The sequence below is a fragment of the Scatophagus argus genome, chromosome 12 (assembly GCF_020382885.2).
Source record: "Scatophagus argus isolate fScaArg1 chromosome 12, fScaArg1.pri, whole genome shotgun sequence".
Lineage (NCBI taxonomy): Eukaryota > Metazoa > Chordata > Actinopteri > Scatophagidae > Scatophagus > Scatophagus argus.
The window spans coordinates 2,876,971-2,904,436 of record NC_058504.1 but is presented as its reverse complement, the minus strand read 5'-3'; the positions used below and the strand labels follow the sequence as shown (position 1 = coordinate 2,904,436).

Below are 27,466 nucleotides of genomic sequence, written 5' to 3'. Positions count from 1 at the left end.
GTTAAGCCAACAGCGCTGCGCAGGAACTTTATAGATTAATTGATTTAGATCAGTAGAAGGCAAACTGTATAAAGTTAACACCAGAATTGTCCGCGGTGTTTTGAATGCACCGGGAACGGCACTGTCTCATCGATGCTTTTATTCTGAAAAGTCGAACCGGTAGTACAGCAGCTCATAACGGAAATGAGTATGTTATTTGGTGCGAGGAAGCTATAAAATTTATTACATAAGCTTGTTCATGTGTAAACGGAACAAAACGGTCGCCTTTATTTTAATGGCTTTTGTCATGAATGGACTATGACTTGCTTTGGTCACTTGGAGCTAACAGCTCGATAATGTACCGTAGCTTCAGTATTTTATAAAGCAAGTGACCGGCCGGTGAGTGTTTAAAGAGCCAGACTGTTTACGTTTATTAGCATTGTAGCAGCTAACAAAGTAGCCTGGACTTCAGTCTGCCGTCAAACAAAGCGAACGTGTGGATCGGCTTTGTTAATATTTCATCATATGTTTCTTTTAAATTTCATGAAAATAAATAAATTATAAATACTAGCTGTAGCTCATTGGATATTAGTATTTAAAATTCCATGCAGCTAACGTCAACCAAGGCACATTTTTGGTTCTGGTAACGGTAGTTATTAGAGTTGTTTTACTGTAAATACAAGGTGGGTGTGTAGTCCTCAGTGCCATCGTTACAGGCCAGTTTATTAAATGTAGTGGATACATGCCAAAGATACCATTCTTTCTACATTACAAGGAAATATCAGAGTGCTGTTATATTAAAGATAGTGTAGTATAAATGTGGAATATTTGCTTTTTAATTAACGACATAAGCAGTTTTCTGTTTTTAATAACGGGAGAACACCTTCATGTTTTAGTGTTACACGACATTCTTCAATAACAGCCAGAGATCTTGATACAGATTAACTATTCGTCCCGCTGGTTTTCTGAAACAGCAGGACTTCCTCATCACATTGTCTTTCTGCTTGTAGCTTTTCATTTACATCTCACTTCTTCAGTTTTGTTGATGTTTAGACGTGTCTGTCTTCTGTTTTGTTGTGTGGTTGTCAGGAGAGCTTCCCTGCAGCTGAACTCCTTCTAGTCAGTAATGCCTTCCTGTTGACAGGTGCGTCAGTGAGCAGTGATGGAGTTGTCTCAGAGGGACAGGCTGTCAGAGCTGGTGGAGGAGCTGACCACATCAGGACGGCCACAACTCAGCGATGACAAGATGAAGGAAGTGAAGAAGATCTGCAAGTATGTCACTAACTGATTGGCACAGGCCGTCTCGGAGGGTAAATCAGACATAAGTCACTGTGTGCACTAAGTACTCTTCTGATTATTGGTATCATCTCACCCTTTGCAGGTAAAAGTCGACTGCAAAGCTTTCAATAATTTTTTGATGATGTTTGTGTCATGTGCTCTGTGGTCGTTGAAACACTGTCGTGCACAGACATTCTTACTTTGAATTATCCTTTAAGAAGGAGTTAAGTGCACACACTACAGAAACTTTTCTTGTTGTTGTAAAACATTTTCAAACATCATAGTCCTGGTGTAGTCTTTTGTTGGAACTAAAACATTCACATTGTCAGTACTGAATGGCAAAAAGAGAGGTATATTTATTTTCATACAAAACACTTTGAAACAAGGCGAAATGAAACAGACACCAAGGTTAGAATTCCCTGCATTATAAGAATACATATAATATTCATGCGTGTTGTTGAATGAAAAGTCACCAATCCCTTATCACTCTGCCTCTTTCATTCCTCCCAGAGTGTCTAATGACTGCATAGACCATGTGTACCACTCAGTGATGTCCCAGCTCAACCAACAACACGCTGAGATCCGACTGTCTGCCTTCCAGATAGCCAGTGAACTTTTCTCCAGGTCGCATCACTTCAGAACCCTGCTGGTGGACAACTTGCAGGTACTGGCCTGTCAAAGTCAAATTTTATTTTGGCAAATGAGAAATCACAGTTTGATTCAGAGGGCTTTACACTCTTTAGAACCGCAATTCAGGGAAGATGAAACTCCCGCCAAAAGAGGCATGCAAACATGTGTGTGGTGAAGAAAGAGAAAGCTACATGAAAATGTATCAGCGTAATATCACATGGCCGTGCCAGGGTGCCACTAATGATTATTTTCATTCTCAGTTCATCTATTGATTGTTTTCATGATTAATTGTTGAGTCTATGAAACCCTAAACAACTTATCCGTGCAGGGTCGCCAGTCAATCACACACACACACACACAAACACTCACACCGAGGGGCGATGTAGAGTAGCTAATTAAGCTAATGTGCGTGTTTTTGGGACTGTGAGAGGAAGCCGGAGTATCTGGAGAAAACACAGGCACCTTGAGAACATGCACAAAAGGGCCCAGACCAGGACTCAAACCTAGAACCTTCTTGCTGTAGAGTCTAGAAAATTTTGGATGCAAACGTGAAAAATTCTCATCACAGTTTCCCAGAGCCCAAAGTGATGGACTTTCCCTCACTCCTTTTCATCTTTCTCCTCCCTTTTTCTCCTCGTCTCGCTAAATCCTCCGTTTCTTGCAGGAGTTCTTGGAGTTGACAGTGGAGACTGACTCGGAGCAGCCCCTCCCCCCTCCTAAAGAAGTAGCCAGAAAACTGAGGTCACTGGCCATCCAGACCGTCCAGTCATGGCAGGCGTCTTATGGGACGGCTTATAAAAAGTTAGCTCTGGGCTATCACTTTCTCAAACAGGTTAAGAAGGTGAGAGGGATATGAAACCAGTACAGTACATTTTTGCTTATGCTGTCGCATGACAAACTGTCTTGTACCTTCATGTTTTCTGAAAACAAGTACCCAAACTCAACTCATTTTCAACTTGTTGCATTTGCATCCGGTCAGATGTTCTGAATGAGTTACAGGTGCATATTCTACACAAGGTTAACGCTGGGGTCACACAGGGTGCCAAAGCACAGTGGAGCTTTGCCCTAAATGCTAATATTAACATGCTCACAATGACAATGCTGATGTATACAATGTATGCATAAAATGACATGATTCAGCTCAGGAATATGAGAGAAATGTGTGAAGATGGGAATTTAACTTTTAATTTAACCAAAAGGAGGTCCTTGATCACTCAAACTACTGTTGCTGACTGGTTAAAAAAAAAACAAAAAAAAAAACTTCCACGTAGGCACACCTGTCATTAGCGTCTCCTCTCACTGTGATCCTCATCTCACCTAGGACACATTTAAGTGAGTGGAACATCGCTGATGATGGCGGCATTCAACCCATTTCCTGGTGGTAGGCTGGAAGAGCAAGGATTACTTTACCTGTAAGTGATACGATGTGTCCATTTCATCAGGTGGACTTCCAGGATGCTGAGGCCAGGACAGTCGCAGAGAGGAGGAGGGAGGAGGAGAGACGGAGGAGGATGGAGGTGATCTACAAAGAGAGGGTGGAGGCAGCCTCCAAAGACATGGAGGGTAAACACCACATTATGTAACAGTAGTACTTCTAGTGATGATAATAACAACAATGCCAATAGTAACAACTGATTTTGTTATCGTCAACGCTTGGCGGGGGGGGGGGCACATATCCTGTTTTTGCTTCACACAAAAATGAAAATAAAAATTAAATAAAAAATTAGATATATTTTAATTTTTTTTATTTTTACTTTCCTAAAAAGAGTACAGTGACACAGAAACGTGCTGTTAGTGTTTGTCAACTATTACATATTGTTTTTTGTTTTTTTGCCAGAGTCATACCAGGAAATCGAGACAACCTTGACACAGATGGAGTCCTGTATGAGGCTGCTTTTCCCCGAGTTTGGCCTTACAGACATCCACACGACCAATAGCAGCCCTCCAAACTCCCAGCCAGCCAATGAATCTCCATCAGCTGATGAACAGCCCTGCTGCAGCAAAGACTTGAAGGATGACAGGAGAGAAGGAATGATAGAAGAGAGAGAGGAGGGCAGGGGAGAAATGAAAAGCAATGACGAGGACAGGAGAGGAAAAGAAGACGAAGTAATAACAGAGGAGAAGAGAAGCAGCCGGGAAGAGGAGAAAGAAAAAGAGAGTAAAGACAAGAGGGATGAGAATGAGCAGCAGCAGGAGGAGGATGAGGAGAAGAAGAAAGGACGAGAGGTGGAGGGGTGGAAAGAGGAGACAGAGACAGTGCAGAGTGAAGGAGAGGAGGAGGAGGAGGAAGACGAGGACGATGAAGACGATGAAAACTTGTTTATTCGGAACTCTGGGCTCATCTCTCACTCCTACAGTCTGGACCTGAACCTCAGTCCTGGTGAGTGCAACATGAATATTTAGCGTTTACTGAAGTGCTCCAAGTAAGGCAACGCATTGTTTCATATGCTGGCGTTACATAGGAGCAGAAGAGTCAAATGGCTCAAGATAGATTACGACACTTCATTAAGGCGCAAGAAACCTTTTGTTTACATACTCAAAGAATGCGGACTTTGAACCTAACAAATGCTGCATTGAAGACGATCAGGAAGTTTGAATGTGTGGCCAAAGACGTCTACTGTAAGTTCATCAGGCTGTTTAACCAGCCGAAAGCAAAATGAGTGAGAACGTTTTCAGGGCCTTAGTTAACCAGGCTTTGAAAAGTTCAGCCGAGAGATTTGTGTCCAAGCTGAGCTAATGAAAAGTTTTATGTATTCTGGAATTGGCTGGGATGAAGCGCTTGTGTGATGAGAGGAAAAAAAAGCTCCATGTCAGTTTTGATTGGGAATAACTCGATATTCACCTCTGGCTGTGCGTGTCCGACTGATCTGCTCGAGCTTCTCCGCCATTTTTTAGGTCAGCAGGGTGACAAGTCCCACTCTGTCTAATGTATGATTGGTTGCCTGAAAATTAGCGACAGCGACAAACCTAGCTGCTCTCTGGAAAGTTCAGATATTTTCAAGTTGAGGCATTCAGAGCAACCACAAAAAAAAAATAAAAAGACTGAGCGCTCTGAATAAATTCTTTGTGGACTCGTTCTAAACTGTTCTTTTCCTTTTCCTTACGTTTCTTATGCTTTCCTGTCTTCCAGGTCTTCATGTTAAGGAGACGGAGGATAACGAGGCAGTGGTTTCCACGGTGATTGACCTCCACAGACTGATAAAAACCAAGCACCTGCCAGCTGTGCAGGGCTGGGTTCAGGTTGGTCCCAACACACAGAGCTCAAATATGTAGACAAGTGATCGATCGATGTGTTTCTCAGAGCAGATAGCGATCACTAGTCGTCAAGGAGACCGATTACAGATATTTGGAACCAAAATGTAGAATGCAAGTAAGTTACTCAAGAACTGTACTTTGTTTTGTGAGGTACTTGTGCTTGAGTATTTCTATTTTTTTCTTAACACTTCCACTCCATGACGTTTGGGAGGCACATGTTGTACTGGATTGGACACTGAAGGGGACCACAGAGATGTGGATGCTACATCCAGAGCCAAAGTGGCACATATTTTAATAAATTTATTTTATCAGCAGTCGGACAAAAAAACAATAAAACACAGATGGTGATAATCGAAACAAAGATGAATTTCAGTCCCAATAATCAAGGCCAGGATCATAATTGGTGTATTCCTAATGTAGACATGCAAGTATGTGAATAGAAATCAGTATATGAGATGAGCGTAAAACCTTCTAGCTACGCCTTCTGCTGCTTCTGTCTGTCTCTTACTGTTTGTCTGTCTGTCCGTCTGGGTGTAGGTTTTCACCAAGTCAGGTGCTGAGCAGCAGCTGTTGAGGAGAGCTCTGGATCTGAAGACATCTTTAGAAGCTGCCCTTCAGAAACACAAAGAGCTTCACATTGATTACAAGACCAGGGTCCGAAAAGTGGTGAGTTGTATCCAGTGTTACAGTTACAACTCGTAGTTGAGATGATTCAAGGTACATCAGATAAGCTGCCGGGGTATTTACCTCCCTACTGTTGACAAATATGTGATCATGTATCCACACATCTTCTTTTGGAAAACAAAAGAATGTGTAAATATGAAGCTCCTCAGCGTGGTCATGTAGAATTTATCACTCCTGGTTAATTGTCCAGGAAAACAGTCACTTTATTGGAATAGACGCGCTTCCATTTTAATCATTTATCAAACAGGAGTGCAGACTCATGTAACGCATGGCCAGCAGGTGGCAGCATCCTACTACCAATCAAGTAAGCACAGGACTTTACAGATGTTCTGTTTACAGAGGTGTCATTTGATCAGAAAGAATCACTATGGAGGAGTTATGTGCTGATAACCAGCTCCCTCTCAGCACTGCATCAGCTGATGCTCAGTCTCCTCTGAATTCTCATATCCTGTCGTCACAGCCTTAACGTCCTTACATTGGTGGTTTGTAGACCAAAACATATATTGAAATAAATGAAATTACTCTTTCCTCTTTGTTTAGAGAGAGGTTTTGTTTATGAGTCCTATACAAGAAGACATTTTTCCTACTTCATTGCCTTGTGATTCAGTGGCATCACTGTCTTCAGGTCCTTTTGATAGAAAAATGTTTTATTTTACTATGAACAGTGCAGCAGTCCAAGTCCAAATTGGAACTTTGTCAGACAAATCAGAAAGACTAATACCAATAATACAAATCAACACCGCGTCAGAAAAGTTTCATAGCACGTCAAGGATTTTTTTTTTTTAATAAAGGGGGGATAAAAAGCTGGTGCTCTCAATGCCCTCAAAAAAGTGGGTTTGAAAGAGAACTTTATTGGTCTCAGAGTGGCACTAGTTTTCATTCACTCCATCTAGTGGTTGTCTTAGGAACTGCAGTTTCAGATACTCTTCACCACAGAGTGATTGTGCTTGCTGCTAAAGTAGGTGTGAAAAACTGGAAGATGACAAGCCAGCTCATATTGAGCTCCTTGTTTGCTTTCCACTTAAGATAAGTTAAAAACGTAATGCTTGGAAGTGAAATTAACAAATCCCATCACAAATTGTTTTGTGCTGTGCACCTCGGATTCACTGAGGCGTTACTGGGCATTGCTTTTTGCATTGCTCTAAAAGAAATGTCCACTTCCTGTTTTCATCTTTAAATTTCTTTGTTCACTCCTGCATTCACACGGACCCTCACAGGGGACTATCATAACGGAGACAGAGACGAGGACGATGGAAATATTAATAGTGAGGACATTTGGGAGAGGTGAGATAGCAAAGCACAGCCATAATGCATAATGCATCAGAGACAGAGAGAAGACACTGGGGAGCAAGGGGGTGGATGTACCCATTCGTTCACTTCAGTACAGCTAATGTGCCTCATGGCTTGACAGCTGATATGTGTAGCTGGCTGCCTCTATATCTGGCTTAGCATCGTCATTCTGCTGTTGTTGGAGCCAGCCCAAAATGGAGGCACAAACTAACCAGACCGGGGTTGTCGTAAAGCTTGTCATTTGGGAAACCTTTCACTCAGACTAATTGCATATTTGATGGGGTTTAACTGGTGCTCTAATGTCTGTGTTGAGATGAGGTACTTGCTGCATACTTGCAGTGCTGAGTGATTTTGGAGGGAAGAGAAGACAAGAGGGATGGACAGCAGCCTGCAGTTTAAGGATTTAAAAGACCAATGAATGCAAACTGCTATATGCGTTTAGAAAAAAGGCATAAAAGCTGTAGTGTGTGAATCCATCTTTAGCTGAACAGAGCAGCAGAGTGACAGTGACAGAGCGCCAGGCGTCTCGCTCTGCCTGGTTATCACTGTCAGGGACCAGTCTGCTGCACCAGCAGGCCCAGCACTGTGATAACCACACAACTTACAGCCCCTTTATCATAATTAGCTTTTCCTTTTTAGCCTTAAAAGGCCTTCCATTACAGGGTCCTCCTCTATCGGGCCGCTGACACACCACACGATTGGTTTCTCTCTCAGTGGACCTCTCAATATAGTCTCCCATAACAGGGGAGCCGGAGAGAGAGGAGTGTTATAGAGGCAGATAGAGAGGCGTCCTTATTGAATGAGAGAATAAGGCAGGTAGGTTGAGCGAGTGAAGAAGCATCTACATGCAGAAGACGATTGCCGATTGTTTTATGTTTTTTTTTTAATTTTTTTTGTTATGGCTTACTTTTGAGTGCATGGACTCAGATGTTTGAATGTTTGCCGCTTGCTACATTTTATAAATATTATTCATGAGAATAAAATTGTTGATGGTTTCAATCCCGTGTTGTCACGCTAGATTGACCAGCTCCAGTCTCGTAGTTGGTAGACAGTCCAGAACGAACGTTGCCACTGGACACTGTTGAGTACGTTAACCTGCTTCACCCAGTGGATTATGAGGCCAGCATGATGAGAGGAAATTTCTTTGCTGCTAACACGGTGATGATTCTGGTTGCTCACACCAGACATCGGCTGTGTGATACAGGGACCCAGCAAAAGATGGCCAGCCTCTCTGAGGTCATTCAGTCAATCGTTTCTGCTCGGGCCCGTAGGGAGTGGTGTGAGGTAACCATGGTAACCCACAGAGTGTTGCTTTAGTGCTTCTGTTTTCTGTTGGACAAGGTGATGTCCCCTTGTAGGTTGTATGTATCAGCAGGGTGAGTTGACAGCAGTCAGTATTGGGTAGTTCTGTGTTTTGTCCTCTTGTCTCCGTGGTTTTATCTTCTGGTCATTTAAGACTTTATCTCTTAATAATCAACTAAGGGAACCTGTTGATGCCAATATGATTAATCATCTAATCGCAAATTTTAATTGTTGGTTGTTTTCTCTCTTTGTAGAAGTCATTAGGATAATTTTGGTGTCAGATGACACCAAAATTCTTCTACCCCGAAGCTGTCCCTGATTGAAGGTTCCTGACTATATGGAGTGTAAGTGACACTGGCTGGACCAGTGTGGTGTCCTACGTACACCGTAGCTCCAACATGTACATTAATGGAATAATAATAATTACTTTAATAACTGTCGACTAGTTGTCTGATGAGGGACATCGCTAGCCTGCAGTAGGGCTGTGTGTAGGCAAGTCTCTGATATGACACACATCCTGATATGGAGGTTTAATATATTGTGATGTACGTTTATATCGTATTTTTTTTTTTTTTTAGAAAACTGCCGTAGTGTAAAGAAGAGGACCTATTTTTGCTTTAAAATATGAGTAAGACTGAAAGTCTTCTGCTGAGAGAACCGTGGGGTCTGCGTTTGTGTTTATTACAGTCACTATAACATCCTGCGTGACGGCACTGCTTCTAATGCAGTCTGAGCCAAGGAGTTAAAGTTTGTCTTTATCACTTAAAAAATAAATTGGTGCGTTAAGGTGCTTGCAGCTTTCTTAAACAGATTAAGAAAATAAAAATTGTAGCAGTAACTGCCACAAGTCTTTGCATGTAAACAATGTGAAAGTGTTTTTGAGAGCCGTGTCACCAAACAGGATTTGGCGATTGTGTCTCGCACCCCTCCTCTGTAGCAGCACCGGACAGACAGATCAGATTGTGCAACACTGCCTCCCAGCTCGGTGCTCGCCGTTGGCGCAGCCGACCTGTAGACCTGTGGGCGCTGACGGGCTTCTCGGCGGGCTCATGGCGTTGGTGCCAAGTCTGCTCGTAGTCCTAACTCTCTATCTCTGCCAGTTCAGGTGTCAAGGCCAGCAGAATTAATCAGCTTCACTTTCTTTCTGTTCTGTAATGAAGCTTTTCACCGTAACAGCAAACAGGCAGCTCTCACACTCGTCTCCAGCTCTTTCGTACTTTCTGGGAATAGTGAATATGTTTAAGGAGAGTTTTCACTGAGAGTTATCACCAGGAGAATCTCATATGCATCCACTGAGTGCTGCTAACTGAAAACACAGACTTGCATTTAGGAAAGGATAAGACATACGGACTTATTTGAACATATCTGTTTTTAAGAGTCTATTCAGTCACTCCAGGCTCCATTCATACAGGCCCAGGCCTTGTTTACTGCTGATAACCCATCTTATCACAGCACAATGGATGTGGCCGCCTGTTTCTCACTGGAGATAAACAAAGAAAGACTATCCCTCTATTTCTCTCCTCCGACTCCCTCTCTCTCCTTTTCATTTCTGCTTTCATTCCCTGAATGTGTCTCCTTCTGTACACAAACAATATCTTTTCCTCTTGCTCTCTTTGCCTCTATTTCATTCTCATTACGCATTGTGTTCATAAGAAGTCTTGGCGTTGTGTTTACTGCATCTTGGAAACTGGGCTGATCAGTTAGTCTTTGTAGTAAAAATGCATGCTGTGAGTTAAACTTCAAAGGTAACTGCAGGGAGTAAAGAAGTTAAGGCAGTAACGATGGAAAATATGCTGGTACAGTCTGATCTGCTGGGTTTGGCACCTTTGATTGTTGATGTTGACTGTTGTTGTGAAATGTTATGCTGTAGTCCTGTTTAAACTGTGGTTTATATGCCACGATTGACATCATGATCAGTCACAAAGCTGAATTTTATTTTGTGTAGGATGCAAGAGGGCTGTTTGTGGACATGTCAGTTTGGAGTGATGGACATTGTTTCAATTTGAATATGAGAAAATGAGAAAAGAAATTGGCCCTCGCCATCTGGTGGACTTTGATAAGTAGGTGCTTATCAGACTGCTGACAAAGTTTGATGATCAGAGCCAACCTAAAGGTGGTTTCAACAAATGAAGTGGCTGTAATCAAAGTACACCCCCCCCCCCCCCCAGATTTTGTAAATCGCTGTGGACACAGTCTGGTTCCATTAGAGGTCTCTGATAATGTGAAAGGAGATGGTTTGCAGATTGGAACTGATGGATCCACTGGGACTGACATGGGGGTGGAGGTCTTTGAGGAGCTCTTGCACCTTTTCAGCGCATTCCAGGTGTCCTCTCAGAGCGTTCAGAGGTCCCCAATAAAATGAAGAATAGCACTGTGTAATTTCACTTTGGCAGTAGGCGAGAGCGTATAATAATGACTGTTTTGATCACAGATTGAGACAGGCTGGGAGGGGGAGTTGAACTAGACAGTTGAGAATAAGCTCGCTGACAGGGAAAGGTTTAGGAAGCGCTGGGCTGGCTAATAGACCTGCCAGGCTAGGTTAGTGAAATAAAGATGTCACCCTATACATCATATAAGCTGACTGCTCCCCCGAGACAAAGGGTGCGTGTGTGTTTGGGGGTGTTGGGGGTGGAGGAGTATAATGGGGTAAAGCAGCGGAGGAGAGGCTATGCAGAGGGAACGCGGGGAGTGGAGAGCTTTTTTCTCATTAGTGTGGGATCCCATGGGATCCTTTCGAGGTAGTAATGAATAGGAGTGCAAGGTGGTAATAGAGATGTGCGATGTTGTGGCAAATCAGGCCCTGAACAGGTCAGACTCCACTGGAAGCTTTGGGCCTAATTAGTTTGTAAAAATGTTAAAATCAGTCAGTGACAGTGGACTCCCAGTCCCTTTAAACAGAACAGAGAACTGTATAAGATAAACATGTCGAGCAGGTAAGGACGAAAACGCGATTTGACTTCATTCAGGCACGTTGATAGGGGTGGCTGTGACTCAGGGGGTCCAGCATCCACTCATCAGGAGGTCCGTGGTTCGATTCCCAGCTCCTGCTGCATGTCGATGCTGGCTGTGTTGTGTGAATGTCTGAGCATAGAAGTATCATGGGACGCTTTGGACAGGAAGTGCTGCATCGCTTCAGATGAGAAGGTGTGCAGCTTGCACGGCAGCCTCAGCCTCATGTGGCATGTGGGGCACTGAGAGTAAATGCAATGTCATTCACAGTGCCTGAGTTCCTGCACAGATACAGTTAAAGGTGTGCTTTTAAGGGCACTGAAACGCAGTATCAACCAGTGACAGGAAGACGCGTACAAAACAACACGGAAGCTGCGTCACGTCCCTCTTTTAAAAAACTGTTTAAAGAGAACAAATTAAAGCATAAGCCTCCTGTTTGCAGGTTTAATAAAGCTGTGTGTATTTAGTTGAGAACACTGGAGTGGTGACATCTTGTTGACTTCATGGTTATTGTTGTGTAAAGTTCTCAGTACTGCACACACTGGGTTCTGTTCTGGGTTTTAATCAGCTGCAGTGCTGAAACCCTTAAGTGTAAGGATTTGCTGCTTTTCTTTGTCGTTTCTGGTGAAAAGGACAAGTCTTTGAGTTTTGGACTGTTGGGTGGACAAAAGAAGTAATTTTTGTGTAATATTCTCAGGAAGATGAGTGTGTGTGTGTGTAAATGCATTTGCGTGTAATGTGTTCATTAAGCTAACTGCCTCTTGTGTGCTTTTTCTTAGCAAATGGGAAAATGTTTTGTGTTCATGGTGACATTAGAGACAGTCAGTATTCCAGAAAGGCACTTTCCATTTCATCCTTAAATGTAGAAAGAAATAATCCAGTCTGTGTGTGTGTGTGTGTGTGTGTGTGTGTGTGTGTGTGTGTGTGTGTGTGTGTGTGCGTGTGCGTGTGTGCGTTTAGCCAGGTGGAGAGCAATATTAACTCGTCAGGGAGGCAATAGAGACGTCTCCTCAGAGTTTTTTCACCTCCTCATGTTCTCCTCTCCTCCACTCTTCCTTCTCCCTTTGCTTTCACCACCTCCTCTAACTCCTTTTCTCCTCCTCTCTCACTCTGTGTGTGTGTGTATGTGTGTGTGTGTGTGTGTGTGTGTGAGATGGTTAACCTGCCCCTCCACTCTCTGCCATACACCTGACTTATGGCTGTGCACTAATAATTTGCCAGACCTTGGCAGGCTCAGTGTACATTAGCATATAAATAGCAGATGCACTGAGTGCCCATCACAGTCGACTACATTTAATTTTTGGTTTATAAGATTGAATGGGTTTTTAAACGCAGCGCCATCAAACTTGCCAAGAGACAAATGAAGTCAGGGGAGCAGTTGTCCGAGGCGGCGCCCTCACATCATTTTTATAAAGGATAAGAGTCTTTTTTTTTATGGGAGAGGAGGGGTGAGGAGAGAGGGTGAGATGCTACACAAGCTGAATAAGCAAAGACACCTGTGGAAGCAGCAACATACTTTAGTTTCTAATCATCTTCAGACATTGATTTTTTTTTTTTGTTTGTTACTCTATGCTCATAATTACATGGCTAAAACTATGTGGACACCCAACCAGCACAACACAAACATCCTAAACCGTGGATACTGATGTGCTGCTAAAACAACCTCCGCTCTGCTCGGTCCAGGCTTTCCACACCACCGTACTGACTCTGGGCAGTAAATAGTGGACAGAGGTGTTGGACTGGGTTGAGGTCAGTGCTCTGTATGCAGGCCAGTCCGGCTAACAGTGAGCCACTTAGCATAATCTACACCCCTAAAACTGCCTTGTAAGGCTGCCTGCTCTGTTCAGGGGGCAAAAACATAACACAGGTAGAAGAGTCAGTACTGCGGTATCAAAGCACCTGACGCCTGCAAATTAGAAGGTACTACTTGTTCAGCTACGCGTCTGTGAGCTTCCCTTCTGCCAAAGGCTGAAATGTTTTTTTTTCATGCCTTGATTGGATTTGGCAGCTCCTTGGCATTTCAAATACTTTGTCCAATGCTGTCATCGCTGCTGCAGGTCCTGTTTCCAGTGCCTTGGTCCAGTATGTTGTGTGCAAAACCAGGAAGAAGTGTCCTTAGTTCACTGAAATACACTGCAAAACCCCACTGGCAGTTAAGAATGAATGAATTCATCCATTCATTCATCAGTTCAGTATCAGCATTGTTAGTTGGACAAAACAAGCTACTTATTAACAAAAAACTTGTGAGCTGCAGTCTGCCTGATGTTCACTTGAAGGTGGTTGTTGCACCGTCCATTGATGCTTTATTGTTGTCCAGGTCCTTACCTCAGCAACCTCTTCCAACAGATTTCTGCTTTATTTTGTTCTTAAACAACTACTTATTTCTCCCTTTAAGAATTTGCTTTATTTTATCTTTGAGTAAACATTGCCATTACAGTAACACATAGCCCTGCTTTACTTAAACAACTTTTGTATTTATTCAGTTCTGTTCAGAAACTACTTTATTTCTATCTGGGCTTGTTTTTAATGTTAAAGTTACCAATATTTGTTTTTGTCTTTTTCCTATTACAGTGACACATGGCCCTGCTTTGCTTAAGCCATCACGTCTAATTTGTCTGGTAAATCTTGAGTTAGAGGAGCAGTTTTTATCTCCTGTGGGGAGCAGTGTTGCTGTGTGATTTTCTCCCCATGTGTGCCCCACAGAATAAACCAAAGCTCTGTTAAAATGCAAAGCAGCCCCCCCACCCACACGCAGCCATGTGGCGGAATAGAGGCCATATTTTAGCCGCGTTTCCCCGTCAGCGAAATGTTTCTGGAGGAAAGCTAATTCTGCTGTGAAACTTACAGCTCTGCCAGGCCGGTCGACAGCACTCGATGCTATCAGGATTAAATTAAGGTGAATTAGAGACAAAGAGGCAGAAAGAGGGGGAAAAGGGATGATGTTAGGGCAAGATTTTCCTCCAAGCGGGTGATCACTTCTTAGTCTTATGCCATTGATCAGAGCAGAATAAAACAGCCGGGATTAAAGGAGACAAGCACAAAACCTATAGAGACTGTATCTGTGTGTACGTGTGCTGTGTGTGAATCCATTGTACTGTGAGGATGAATGAATGCAGTATCAAGCGGAGTAATGGAGAAAGTTTGCTTTGGTGTTTAAAATGTTACACTTCTGTTGAACAGCCTTCTCTCAGCTTTTGTTTGGGAAATAAATAAGATGACGTCTCAGTATCTCGCATTTGGGCCTCGCCATGTGCAGCCTCCGTTCTGAGATGAAGAGGATCATTTGCAGTAATAACAGCTCTGTTTTATCACAGTCAGGGGGATTTTACTGTACCGTGTTTTACTTCCTGTGGTGTTACATTTCACAGGAGATGGAGGTCGCTTAATTTTTATAAGGTAATTGTGACATTTACTTTTTTTCTTGTGATAATGAGTACATGTCAGTGGACTTACCTACTACTGTGAAAAAGGTAGAAATGAGTGGACGTAGTGGTGCTCCAATCAGGATTATTGGGAAGCCACATCAGCCAGTGTCGATTATCAGTCAAAATGTTCTTTCTTTACCTTATGATCATCTATAGTTGTTATTAGTGGCATAATAAGAACACAATTAAAACATGAGGAGATAAATAATTGCATTTATTCCGAACTCAAAGTACTTCTGTCTCCAAACTGTATTCCGTCTAATCTTAGTTAACATTACTTCAAAAAAGTTGAATTAACAGTATGGTTCTTGAATGTGTTTGGGGAAAATTAACCCAATGATTTTGTTTACTCCCTTGGCAGCGTACAGTTGAAGATTTCATATGACCGAAAAACAATATGAAATCTTGTTGTCATATTTCATGAATGAGGCCGTGTTTCTCTCCGTCATCAACCACCCACCGTGTCTGAGTCTCTGTGGCTGCTTTTAATGAGTACTAATTAGGCTTTAATTGTTTAGTTGCTCGTTAATTGAATGGTTAGCTTTGTAATATGAAGCGTTTTAATTGATCTCTGTGTGCTGGACCGAGAAGGCTGCTCAGGGTCGTGATGTGGTTAACTGAATCTCGCCTGTGGTCCGGTTGTCTTTGGTAGTGTTTTCTAAGGGCTCATCATTTGTAAACTAATTTTAACATTCTAATGGGCTTTATCAGCAGGAACACAGTGGCCTTTCTATCACACACACACACAGGTATTACACTCTAATGAAAAAGAGACCTTAGTGAATAAGAGGTTAGTTTAATGTGAGGTTTTTCCCCTCATGACACTAATCATCATCATTATTACGCTGCTAGACTGGAGTGTGTGTCTGTGTCCTTAGCTGTTAAAGGCATAGCACACACACACACACACACACACACACACACACACACACACTCACACTCACTTGTGTTATGGAAATTACCCCTGTGTGTATAGGAGTGTTATGTTCTGCATTGTAGCCCAGCCAATGGCTAACAACCTCACCAGGAAATTAAAAACCATAAATTCTGCTTAGCACCGATAGCAGCTCATCTCACACACACACACACACACATCATTGTCCTCCCTTTTTAAGCCAAAGATCACACAACCCTAAGAAGGAGAGTAAAGGAATGAGGTAGAAAGCAAACATAACTATTCACCGTTTCTACGTGTGTAGTTTGGTTGATGTTCTGCACCTCACTGACACTTGATTAGCTGCGTTCAGCTTGTTGGTGAGTGCAGTTTTAGTTTTACTTGACCAAATGCGCCTCATTTAGGAAACATTTGTCTGCAGGTTTAAGTTTATATGATAAGGCTGTTGATGAAGTCAAGTGCAGACACAAAACAACAAAAAGCAACTGTGTGTGTGTGTGTGTGTTCGTGTGTTCATGCATGGTGAAGATATGGATGACAAAGCCTGGTGAAGCTGGCCTCCTCACATATGGACACACAGAACTACAGAGCTTTTTGTTTGACTTTTCAACAGTTGATTGTCAGTGCACACAACGGCAGATGTGTTTGTAACTCGCACAGAAATGGATAACTTCCCATAAAAATTCATTGTTGAGTGTTACAATCGTAACAGATCGTCTGTGGGTGCTACGGCGTTGCAGCTTTCACCAAAACAGACCCGTGAAGCAGAAGCGTTCTGATGATTTGCACTGACAGGAAGTCCATCACTCTTCACTCTTCCTCAGATGAAGGCCTCCTCAGACGGGGATGAGGACGACGACGATGATTTCGATGAGGTTCCAGAGAAAGAGGGATACGAGCCTCACATTCCAGAGCATCTCCGAGCCGAGTACGGTGAGTTCAGCACACACATGTGCACCTCAGATCTGCGGACACGTGCATAAATAGTGAGGTTAAGCTGCTCTAATTGTGCAAGATGCTCACACACACTCTACAAACAAACACACACGCGCACACAGGCGTACTTCAAAGAGGCAGCTGGTCACGTGCAGGTAAAGCGCTGCTTAAATTGGTTTATTTATACAGCAGCTCTTATGTTTTGTTTTCTTTCATTCTAAGATTGAAAGTGAAACGCAATCCCATGACGATATACTAAGAGTGTGGTCCAAACAGTGTGAGGAAGCTCGATAATCGGACCAATCTGACCTTTTTTCACTTCTTGTAAGTCACTGCTGAAATGCTATATTTCACGGTAGAACTGAGTGCGTAGCGATGGTCCTTTCTTATCATCAGTCAGCTCACGACTCTCATGAAAGGTTACAGGATTTAAACATGCAGGGTTAGCATCAAACACAGTCCCACAGCTGAGTTCTCAGTAGGGTTCTCTCTTTTTATTCCTAATTCAGTGCAGGAAAAAAATTATTGTCTTACCGTCCTTTTATTTTAACAGACACTGGCTTTAAAACAGCACCCATGTTTTTCCATTTTAAAGCTGCGTTTGTGCTGCGGATTTGCTGTGTTTATTTGTATTAATAGTAATAATTGGTTCGCCAATTTCTCAAATGGTTTGTAACCATTACTGTCGAGCCTTGCTTGCTCACCAGCCAGTCTGTGCCTGTTTTGCGTCAGTCATTTGGCGCCTGGCTGCTGTACAGTGTGTTTATCAAAACCTTTTCACTGTAAACAGCTGCCTGCTGGTGCTGGAAGGACATTCATCAGAGAGGTTAACGTGACTCAGATGAATTTGTAGCCCCAAAACAATGAGCTCAAAGATGATTTTCTGAATTATTTCTGGATGAAACCAGTTCACGTCACGCACAGTCGTTTGAGAGATTATTAGTATTAAAATATTGATTATTGATGCCTTAAAAATGTGAAGCAAAACTCAAGTGTAGTGATCCACCCACAGGTTTGTTCCAGTGAAGGCAGGCTGTTTGCAGTCACCTGCAAATTCGTTTTTGGTGTTTACCGAGGAATGACACTGCTATAAATGCCTTTTGAGCTTTATCAGCTCACAGTGAGTGAGTTAGTGGTCTGGTCGAGTCTCACATGCTCGGTTCTGACTGTTAAGTATGTGTTTTTGTCTGATTTGAAATGCACCACAGAGTTGTAATGGAGACAGATTTCCACAAGCATTTTCCCTGTGTATCTTTGATGGATATATTCCTGTCAACATATCCATTTACCTTCACACGCAGTCATCAGCAGCCACATATGAATGGCTGCTGTGGTTGGTTCCTTCTTGCGCTGTGGTTGCATTGGCCTTGTATGGATTATGTCCAGCCTCCAGGCGGCATGCCAGGTCGGAGGTCAAATGTTCACGTCATTAACCAACTGCCTGTTCATCTTATTGCTATGTCAGCTACATAACAACATATTTTTTTCTAAATAATAGATGGTATTTGAATGCTGTTAATATCATTATCAGCAGCCTCGTGGAAGCTCCAGGCAACAGCGGACACTAAAAGTCTTGCGGTGCTGCTCTGTCAGCCATATTCATGCTTCTCACCATTACTCATATAGATTCTTATGTGAACGTCGGTGTGTTTATGTGTGTGTCTGTGTCATAAACACCTTAGCAAAACTTGTTGTAGACAGTGCTGTTATTGCTTGGTCAGCCATGTTGGTATGGCTGTGCTGTGGCCTTTGACCCGCCTGCGAGTCCTCCCCAGCAGCCTCCTGAGTCATTAGTTTCACAGTGAGCCTCTTCTTTACCTGTGAGCCCGTCCCTCTCTGCTCCCACCTCCCTCCATTACTAATCAATTGGACGTCAAAGTAATTAGATTGTATCTGATGTGCCCAAAACAGCTGTGTGTGTGAGTGTGAGTGTGTCAGGGTGATTAGTGGCCTAGGTAATGATCTACAGGGGCCATACCAAATTAACAATGCAACCTCTTTAATGAGCCCCTATTAGCCCTGCACCCAGACTTTACCGCCCACACACACACATACACACAAACACACACCAGCCTGCAAGCTTCCCTGAATACAAAGAAATGCTTAATCCAAATAAAAACCTGAGCCCACAAAGTGTAATGTTGTTTTGTTGCTGCTTGGTATCTCTGAATCTCACTACCACATGGTGGTATAAGACCAGTACTGCACAAAACACTTCATCTCATCCAGCCAAATCAGTATATTTGACAGATGTGAGTCAAAAAAAAAAACTTCACTTTAGTACAGTGGGAGGAAGTGGAAACATGTCGTCTGCGTTCATACATGTCAGTGATTTTACCACCAGCCTCAGTCGCTCACCAAGTAGCCCCAAATGTGATCTCTACCCAGTCCTTATCAAGCTTCCTGTCCCACCTGTTTCATGAGGGTTTACGGATTTTTCCACTCTGTCACTTTCTGGCATGACTGGGTACTTTTCCTTCAGTGCCTGTCTTGCATGGTCTCTTTAAACCATTTCATGATGAAAGTTTGTTGTTTCTTCCTGAATGCTCTTTGTATAAAATTAGTCTGCTGTAATATATATGCTATAATATTCACTAAAAGCTAGATGGCGCTGTTTAGAAGAAGCTACTTTGAGCCCTGCATTACTAAGTTCAAATAAATATTTTCTCTAAATATCAGATGAGAACAAATGAACGTCACTCATGTGGAATTTGATTACAAAACGTCTGAATAGTAAGGTTTGGCGCTCCTCTGTAGTTCTCAGTTCCTCCTCCTTTCACATCAGTTCTCCTTTTCCCTTTCAGTTTTTGGTGACTACAATAGTCTTTCTCTTGCCTTCCATCTTCCTCTGACTCTTTTCATCTCCGCCAGCGGATGGCATTCATCATTTCCTCTTCTTTTCTTCTAATTTCTTCTGGTGTTCATTCATTTAGGGAAAGCCTGGCTCTGCACTGATCTCCCCTCCTTCATTTCTTTTCTTTATCTCTCTCCAGTTAGTATCTGTCTCTCTGTCTGCCTGTCTGTCTGCCTGTCTCTCTTCCCCTCTGTCCTGTTGTGTCATTCTGATTGTGATTATCAGCCCTCTTATCCCTCTCTCTGCTGTCAGGACACTATCTCTCTCTCTTTCTCAAATTAACATTTTAATTACAGGCCCTGCTTAACCCAAGAAAATCAATACCTCTTTCCGCCTTTCCTCTGTTGCTTTCTCTCTCCCTCTCAAACCCCCTTTAACCCCCTTTCTCTCTCTCTCTCTCTCTCTCTCTCTCTCTCTCTCTCTCTCTCTCTGTCTCTCTCTCTCACACACACACACACACACACACACAACTATACACATTTCCTCCTATTGATCTGTGCGTCTTAACATCCACAACATCCAGACAAACCTCTGCCGTTTGGCGGTTTGAAAAGAGCAGATTGAGTCCGTATTTCACCATCCGTCAGAGAGATCACAGATGAGGGGAGAAGTTGAGGTGAACTGTGTTAAAATGACTCCGACTGATTGTATTTCACCATCCTAAGCCTTTTACACAGACTATAGAAAAATTATGTGATGTAAACCAGATGACAGATGGTTTACAACCACACAGCACTGAACCTGAGCCTAAAGACTAACTAAACCACCACAGCCACAAAAAAGACTATTAAAATAAAATAACAAACTCTGTACTGATATCAGAATGTGTCCCTATGACAACTAATCCTCTACGGTCTTGCTGCTCATGAGAACCCGCTAGCATCAAATAGTACAAGACCTTTTATATGGCTGTGCTGTTGGTGAAGGAAAATTTTAGCTTAGTATTTTCCAGGACTTTCGGCAGTGAAGTGTTGAAGTGGTCACGTTGTTACCATTTGGGACGGTGGTCTGTCTGAGACCACAGCTGCTCAACTGAAAACAACTGAAATTTGCTTTTTGTAATTAAAGCAGTAGAGACAGTATGCATATCGGCTGTCGTGCTGTTCAGACAGCAAAGAGGAGTCGCACTGAGCAGGGCAAATCATTGGCGTAGTGTACCGCGGCAGCGCTTGGATCTCTGAAGCATCCAGGTCAGCCTTAATATTGTGAGGGATCAGCATGTGTCTCTGATCTCACCTGAACTGTGGATGCCTGGTTGTGTGTGTTCAAATCCCGCTCAGTCCCCAGAGACCCTGGCTGACCACACACACACACACACACACACACACACAGAAGGAGAGAAAAGCAGCAGTCATTAACTCTCAGTCCACAAACATTTCTGTAGCTTCACAGCAGAACAGTGTTGCTGTTCGCTAAACAGCTGAAGAAGTTGGGGACTTGTTTTCAAGCTGTAAAAAGAAAGAAGTTTGTCCAAAGTGATCCACGCCTTCAGAATCCAAAGATCATTTGAAAAAGATGTTATTTATGTGCTGAAATCTTCGCTCTAAAAACGTTAGCACAAACCCTTTCAGAAGTGGGTGCGTTCCAGGCGTGCCATCAGCCATCATCGACTTTCCATCAGCATGGGGATGGAGGATGGGGAGTGGATAATGACCTTCCTGTGTAGAAATGTAGTAGTGATCTCCACACATGTGGATCAGATGAAACAGCATTGTGATCATTGCATTTTCTCAGTTCTGCCAGTGGAGCTTCAGGCTGGCCCAGCGAGCTCAGTTGGTAGAGCAGGAGAACCTTAGTCTTTGGGTTCGAGGTTCGAGTCCTACTTTGATTGGTTAATTTTTCCCACTGCAGGAGCAGTAAAGGATTATCTTATCTTATGTTATCTTATAATACAACAAGAGAAACAGTTGATCAACAACATGCGTTATGTTACACTGAAGCATTCAGTTTGAGGGTAACTCCGTCTTGTCTCTGTTTGTAGGCTTGGATCCATGTCCTTCCACCTCAGCAGCACCAGTCACAAAGAAACCTCCAGCTAAAAGACCTGCAGCTCCACCTCCTCCGTCATCCACCTCCTCCTTCACCAGACGGCTAAAGCGACTTGCAGAAGAGGAGCAGGATCCAACATGTGCAGCCGCCACAGTGCGCCTCCTCAGACAGAAACTCCCTCAGCCCGCAGAGCCGAGGTAGCCCCTCTGACCAGTCCTGTGGCTCTCCCTCTGCCCTCCTCTCACACATGCTCTTCTCAGTCCATCTCCCGCACTTACCCTCCCCCCATCGGCCCCCCAGGACGAGCTCGTCACTTCACTTTTCATTCCTCTTATTATACGTCAAGCACCAGAAATTTACACTCAGTTTATTGCTTTTATTGGTTGTATTAAAACATCTGCACACGATCTTTCACTTAAACAGCAGAGTAAGGATAAGAAATAATAATGTGGTTATTTTGATGCATTATACAAAAACATTTTAAAGATAATAATATGGAATTTGCAACATCCGTATCAAGATGAGCAGGCCTTTGTCGTGTTCTTACTCACTATCCCAAATGTTTCCAACAATGTTCAAAATCTGCAATTTTATTTACGCTGATTGTGCTTTTCATTTGATCGCCCGTCACTATAACCTCTAGGAGAGTTCAGAGGGTGTGGAAGGAAGTCAGCGAACAAGACCAAACCTCTAAAACATTAGCTCGTCTGTGAATGTTGCCTGTGTCCCGTCACAAAGACCACAACTCATACGACCCCACTCTGCTTAGTCTTTTGTTTTGTTTTTGTTTGAGAGACTCCTAGTCTCCCAGAAGTGTTGAGGAACTATAAGTCAGGGCTGGAAGAGAAAGTATGTCAGTATTGTTCTTGTGGATAAATCAGTCGGTACAGCTTTGTTTAGGGCATCCTTACGGATAAGCCATGTTGGCCAGAGCACAGACTAATACCAGAGGTGTGGGCACGAGTCACATGACTTGAACTCAAGTCAGACTCAAGTAACAACTTTGATGACTTGACTGGATTTGACCTAATCAGAAAAGGTTTTCAGTGACTCGAGACGTCACTCGGACTCGAGCCTTTTGACTGGAAAACACTCGACACCTTCTCCCAGCCCAGAGATTAAACCGCATGTTGTTTAAAACGTGTGCCGCGAGTTGGTCGTTTCCCTTCATTTCCTGACTCGGCTGACACCAGCTCAGCACCAACAGAGCAGATTCTCAGTGTGGGCAGTAAACCTCAGAAGACCCTCTGATACCCGACAGGTCGTGTCTTAAAAACATCTGCTGTGTTTTGTTGTCACTTACGGGCGCGTTGCTTCTGTCCTCTGCTGTCTGTCTGTGCTGAGTTTGATATCCACGGGGACACGGACTTCATGGTGCATTCAGACACACCTCGTAAACTCAAGACATTTAAACTCAAATGGCCACAAAGGTCATTTAAAATCATCAACTTTCTATTTTTGCTTTTGTTGAAGGGCATGTACTTGTTTCAGACTTGATGCCCAAAGTTTAGGACTTGGAACATGAAACTTGACAGTCTTGACTCGGACTTGAGTGCAAAAGCTTTGGACTTCCTTGTGCTGAGTTGGTTTGTATGAAGCTGGTTGAACTTCCTCCATATGTCTTTCCTCCTCCAGCAGCAGCTCTTCGGGACCCAGTTCATCCCAGTCCAGTTCAGACCAGAAGGCAGCTGATGCTCCTGTAGTTCCCTTTGGCTTGGACCTGTACTACTGGGGCCAGGAGCAGCCCAATGCTGGCAAGATCATCAAGTAACACACTGCAAAGGCAGACACACACACACACACAGGTGTACAGTTCAGTGAGTTGTGTGTTCGGTCACCAGTTTGCTTGTTGCCAGAAGAAAACGGGTGGAAGAGAAATATGATTTCTGTCACAGCATTCCTGCCTTTGCTTTGTTGGTTTTTTATTTAAATGTCTGACTGAATGTCACTGCACACGTTTCAGTATTTTGTGCATTTTGAAGAAAGTTAATATTTGCAGTGACTGCCAGTTTGGGTTCTCTAGAACTTCTAGAAGCTGAAAATAAGCCATCACATGGAGATTATAAGCACTTTGCTAGCCAGTGGATCCAAGCTCTTTACTTTCTGAACACTGTGTGCAACTTGCTTGCGTTTCTTCTTGTTCACACAGGTTGGCCTCTCAGCATCAGTTCTGGGTTCACGCTGAGGTGGAAGAGGAGGTGGAGAATAAGGAGCTCCTGGCAGAGAGCAAGAGCAGATACATCTCTTTCCCCGGGAATTTTACTCCTGTCAGCCATTACTGCAGAGCTCCGCTGGGCAACGGGAGCCTGTGTCAGAGACAAGACCGCCACAAGGTAACGGGACAAACGCAAAGTGATTCCAGAGACATTTCCGCCTGCCTCTGCTTCCCACACTCTCAGTGTGTTTGTGTGTGTGTTTGCCTTCCAGTGTCCTTTCCACGGCCGGATCCTTCCTCGAGACGAGCAGGGTCGACCCCTCAGGGAGGAGGACCGACTGAGGGAGGAGCAGGAGGAAAGGAGGAGGCGGGAGGAGCAGCCAGGTGAGGAGTGACAGACGCGCACACACACACACACAAGACTGTGTCCTACAACAATGAGGCTAATAACCACGTTACGATTGGTGTGTGGTGTGTGTGGTGGCCAGTGTGTAACAACTGGGCCAAGAGGAAGGAGTTAAAGCTCCAAGCAGGCTGCAAATTCAGAAAACCAACAGGTGCTGCAGAAGTTGTAGCACAGCAAATAAATCAGCAGGAAATACTGATAAACTGAACGTGACGCCAACAGGGTTTCATTTTGAATAAATCATATCTTAAGTAGCTTATTATTGCATATTATTACAAAACTCTTGGTCCACTTAGAAGCTTTTTCGTCCACATTGAGGAAATGTTATTTAAAGCCAATGAAAAAAGCTTGAAAGTGAACCTTCATACATTTTGTTTATTTTTTATACTGTAAAAGCTTAAATGTTCGTCGCCGTTGTTGATTTTTCCCCAGATATCACATTGACGGAAATTTACATGGAAGTGTGGGCACTCCAGCAGTTCTGCTGGTTTTGATGGTTTTGCTGGCGGGGTAAATGCCCGAGATCAGCTTGTGCCTAACGGGCTTTGATGGATGGATTAGCTTTAATGATATATTTTCCTTTTCACGCACAAATAATGATGTAAAATCACAGCTGGATGGAGTGGAGGCAAACAACAACAAACAATGTGTGAAGGTCTGCTTTACACCAGCTGCTTTCAGTGTCTTGTTAGGCATCAACTGTGTGTGTGTGTGTGTGTGTGTGTGTGTGCGCGTGTTTATGGCATGCAGTCCAGTGAGTTGTGAAATAGCATCTTTTGTTACCAACTACACTATCGATCCCCGAGTCAATCTCATACCTACACATACACATACACACACACACACACACACATCAGCGTCACAGTAGGAGTGGCTGTGACCTGAATGAGTTGATGGACCGTTGGCCTCAGCTCGTGGTTCATCTTCAGTGAGGTTAAAAACACAGTGAGGGACGTTATAAAGGTCAACTGGGAACTGGTCCCAGAGTTCCCATAGCAAGAGACCGGAGCCCATGCAGAGCAGCTCGAGGTACTCAAAGGTTGCACGAGTGTTTGAATGGGTTACTCTGCCAGTGATCTGAAGTCGTGTTTTGACTGTACTCAGCTGTGCGGAGAACAGGTAGAGGATGGAGGTAGAGGATACCCGGACCTCGACAATCACAGGATGCTCTCCTCAGTTTCTGTTTGTTGTGATGCACCTTTAATTCTGTCTAATCTTAACTGGCTGTTAAAAGTCTCCAAAGTGTGTTGAATGATTCTGAATCAAACACAGAGCAATAACAAACACAAGCGTTCTAGCAGCTGAGGAGAGGGAGGAGAGAAATTGATGGTCTCACACACACACACACACACACACACACACACACACACACGCTCAGGGTCCCTGTGCTTAGTGGTGCGTGTCTGAGAGACGTCTGAACAGACCAAAGACCCCAGACGCCTTAGTGGATGTGTGAGATGTGTGTGTGTGAGTATGTGTGTGGCCTGGCCCCTGCCCTGTCACACACACACACACACACAGACACACACACTCTGACCCCAGCTGGAAGGACTAAGAGGTGCTGACAGAGAAAAGAGTCCTGCTGCAACACTGATTAAATTCAGCAGATCGTCTTTCTCTCTCAGCCATCTTTTCGTTTCTTTGTCATTTCTCCATTACGTCTTTATCTATTTATTTATTTTCCTTTGTCTCTTATTTTATCTCTATATTTATTTCTTTCTGTCTCAAACTCCCACGAGCACAACAACAAACTAACAGCGAGGACGCACCTTTGACACACACCCAAACACACAATGTAAATGCAGCTGCTCCTCTTTTAGCAGTAATGACTCTCCTAAACACACCAGCTGCTTTTCAATTACTGCTTCTCTGCCTGTCTGTGTGTGCGTGCGTGTGTGTGTGTGCACGCGCGCGTGTGCATGTGTGTGTGCGTGCATGTGCGTGCAAAGAGGGATAGTTGAAGGTCCAGTCAGACCCAGGGTCAAACGGGCTGATTAATACACCCCCCTCACACTCACTCACACACTCACACACTCACACACACGCACTCAGAGTGAGTGTGTGTGAGCTGGGGTCAGTGTTTTGACAGAGCGAAGAGCCCAGCTTCAATCCCATCACAATCACAGTGTAATTACTTTGCATTACTGCAGGTTTATCTCTAATTCCTCCACCGTACGTCATTAAGTAGAAACGTCTCTTCGTTTAGGCCGTCGTTACTCTGCATTATGGCCACTTTGACTTTATCAACCAGAATTATGACATTACGCTTTTCATTAACACTAGAATTGGATCCCAATGAGCCTGTATGACACACAGTGTGCTGCCACTCGGTAAAACTGTGCAGTGCGGGCTCCTTTGTGTTATCTGCTATAATTACTTTATTGCACTTCTCATGAACACGACTTTATGTTTCGGTCCTTGATTGCTTGATTACGTCCAGTTAACGTAAACTGACGTGTCTGATCTGAGATCAGCTGCAGCAAACTGTTTTTGTCTCAGTACTTTTACGAAAACATGTATTAGTTTTACTCACACTCGAGTGATTTCTTTAGTCATTTGGGGTCAAAAACCTTCTTGTATCTTCTTGTATTTGTCACCACTGATGTGACAAGCAGCCAAAACACTTAAAAATTGTCCATAGTATCTTGTTCACTGTAATTTTTTCGTGGTAGCTCATAGTGATAATGTAGTGCTGTATGTGATAGCGCTGTGAAAAGGCGGTTTTAGCTAATAATCTGGATTAATCCTGCGCTCAGTTCTCATAATGTAAACACGGAGGATAATCAGCAGACGAACAGAAGGTAACACTGCATGTAGAGGAAGGCCCATAGCTCAGCTCAGATCAGATCAGCTCAGATCAGATCAGATCAGATTGTGACTGAAGTCAGTAATTCTGGACTGAAATTACAGACTTGGGGGGGAAATAATGGTTTGAAAAATAATATTTTGAATGGGATGTATAGTTTCAGATTTATGTTTTTATTCATTTGTTTAAGTATTCATTACTTTGACACAGCTGTTCAGTTCAGCTCGCGACAGGGCGGTTGATATCCACCGATTAATCAGCGGCAGTCCATCCTTATTACGTCAGTCTTTAAAAATCCACTATCAGCCGACTAAGCATCTGGTGCGGGAAACTTCACTGAACAACGGTTCTTTTCTTTGTGTTGTAGACTGGCGGGATGCAGAGCTGATGCGAGACATCGAGGCAGCAACAGGAGAAAACCTGGGCTCTGAGAGGGTGGGCAAAAAAAGGAAAGGAAAGAAGAAGAAATACCCCAACCTCAGTGACCTGAAGCAGAGCGCCAACACGTCCCGCTCCCGGCTGGAGAAAAAAGTCTTCAACAAGTACGTCACTTCCTGCCCCCTCCACTCATACGCTGGACCCTAAAATTCCCATAATGCAACTTGGTAGCATCTTTTCTGAGACCCTCACCGG

At 43.5% G+C, this 27,466-nt stretch overlaps 1 protein-coding gene across 1 annotated transcript in view; it reads left to right on the top strand.

The window, feature by feature from the left end:
- Nucleotides 1–175: 175 nt before the first annotated feature.
- Nucleotides 176–27,466, top strand: part of uvssa (UV-stimulated scaffold protein A) — a 28,095-nt gene continuing 804 nt past the window's right edge. The window contains exons 1-15 of the mRNA XM_046406043.1: nucleotides 176–378; nucleotides 1,124–1,251; nucleotides 1,768–1,921; nucleotides 2,552–2,728; nucleotides 3,330–3,450; nucleotides 3,725–3,993; nucleotides 4,132–4,267; nucleotides 5,018–5,127; nucleotides 5,680–5,808; nucleotides 16,512–16,620; nucleotides 21,459–21,663; nucleotides 23,102–23,233; nucleotides 23,616–23,799; nucleotides 23,894–24,005; nucleotides 27,201–27,375. Coding sequence (XP_046261999.1) covers nucleotides 1,142–1,251; nucleotides 1,768–1,921; nucleotides 2,552–2,728; nucleotides 3,330–3,450; nucleotides 3,725–3,993; nucleotides 4,132–4,267; nucleotides 5,018–5,127; nucleotides 5,680–5,808; nucleotides 16,512–16,620; nucleotides 21,459–21,663; nucleotides 23,102–23,233; nucleotides 23,616–23,799; nucleotides 23,894–24,005; nucleotides 27,201–27,375 — 2,123 coding nt within the window. The 5' untranslated portion in view covers nucleotides 176–378; nucleotides 1,124–1,141. The remainder of the gene's footprint in view (nucleotides 379–1,123; nucleotides 1,252–1,767; nucleotides 1,922–2,551; nucleotides 2,729–3,329; nucleotides 3,451–3,724; nucleotides 3,994–4,131; nucleotides 4,268–5,017; nucleotides 5,128–5,679; nucleotides 5,809–16,511; nucleotides 16,621–21,458; nucleotides 21,664–23,101; nucleotides 23,234–23,615; nucleotides 23,800–23,893; nucleotides 24,006–27,200; nucleotides 27,376–27,466) is intronic.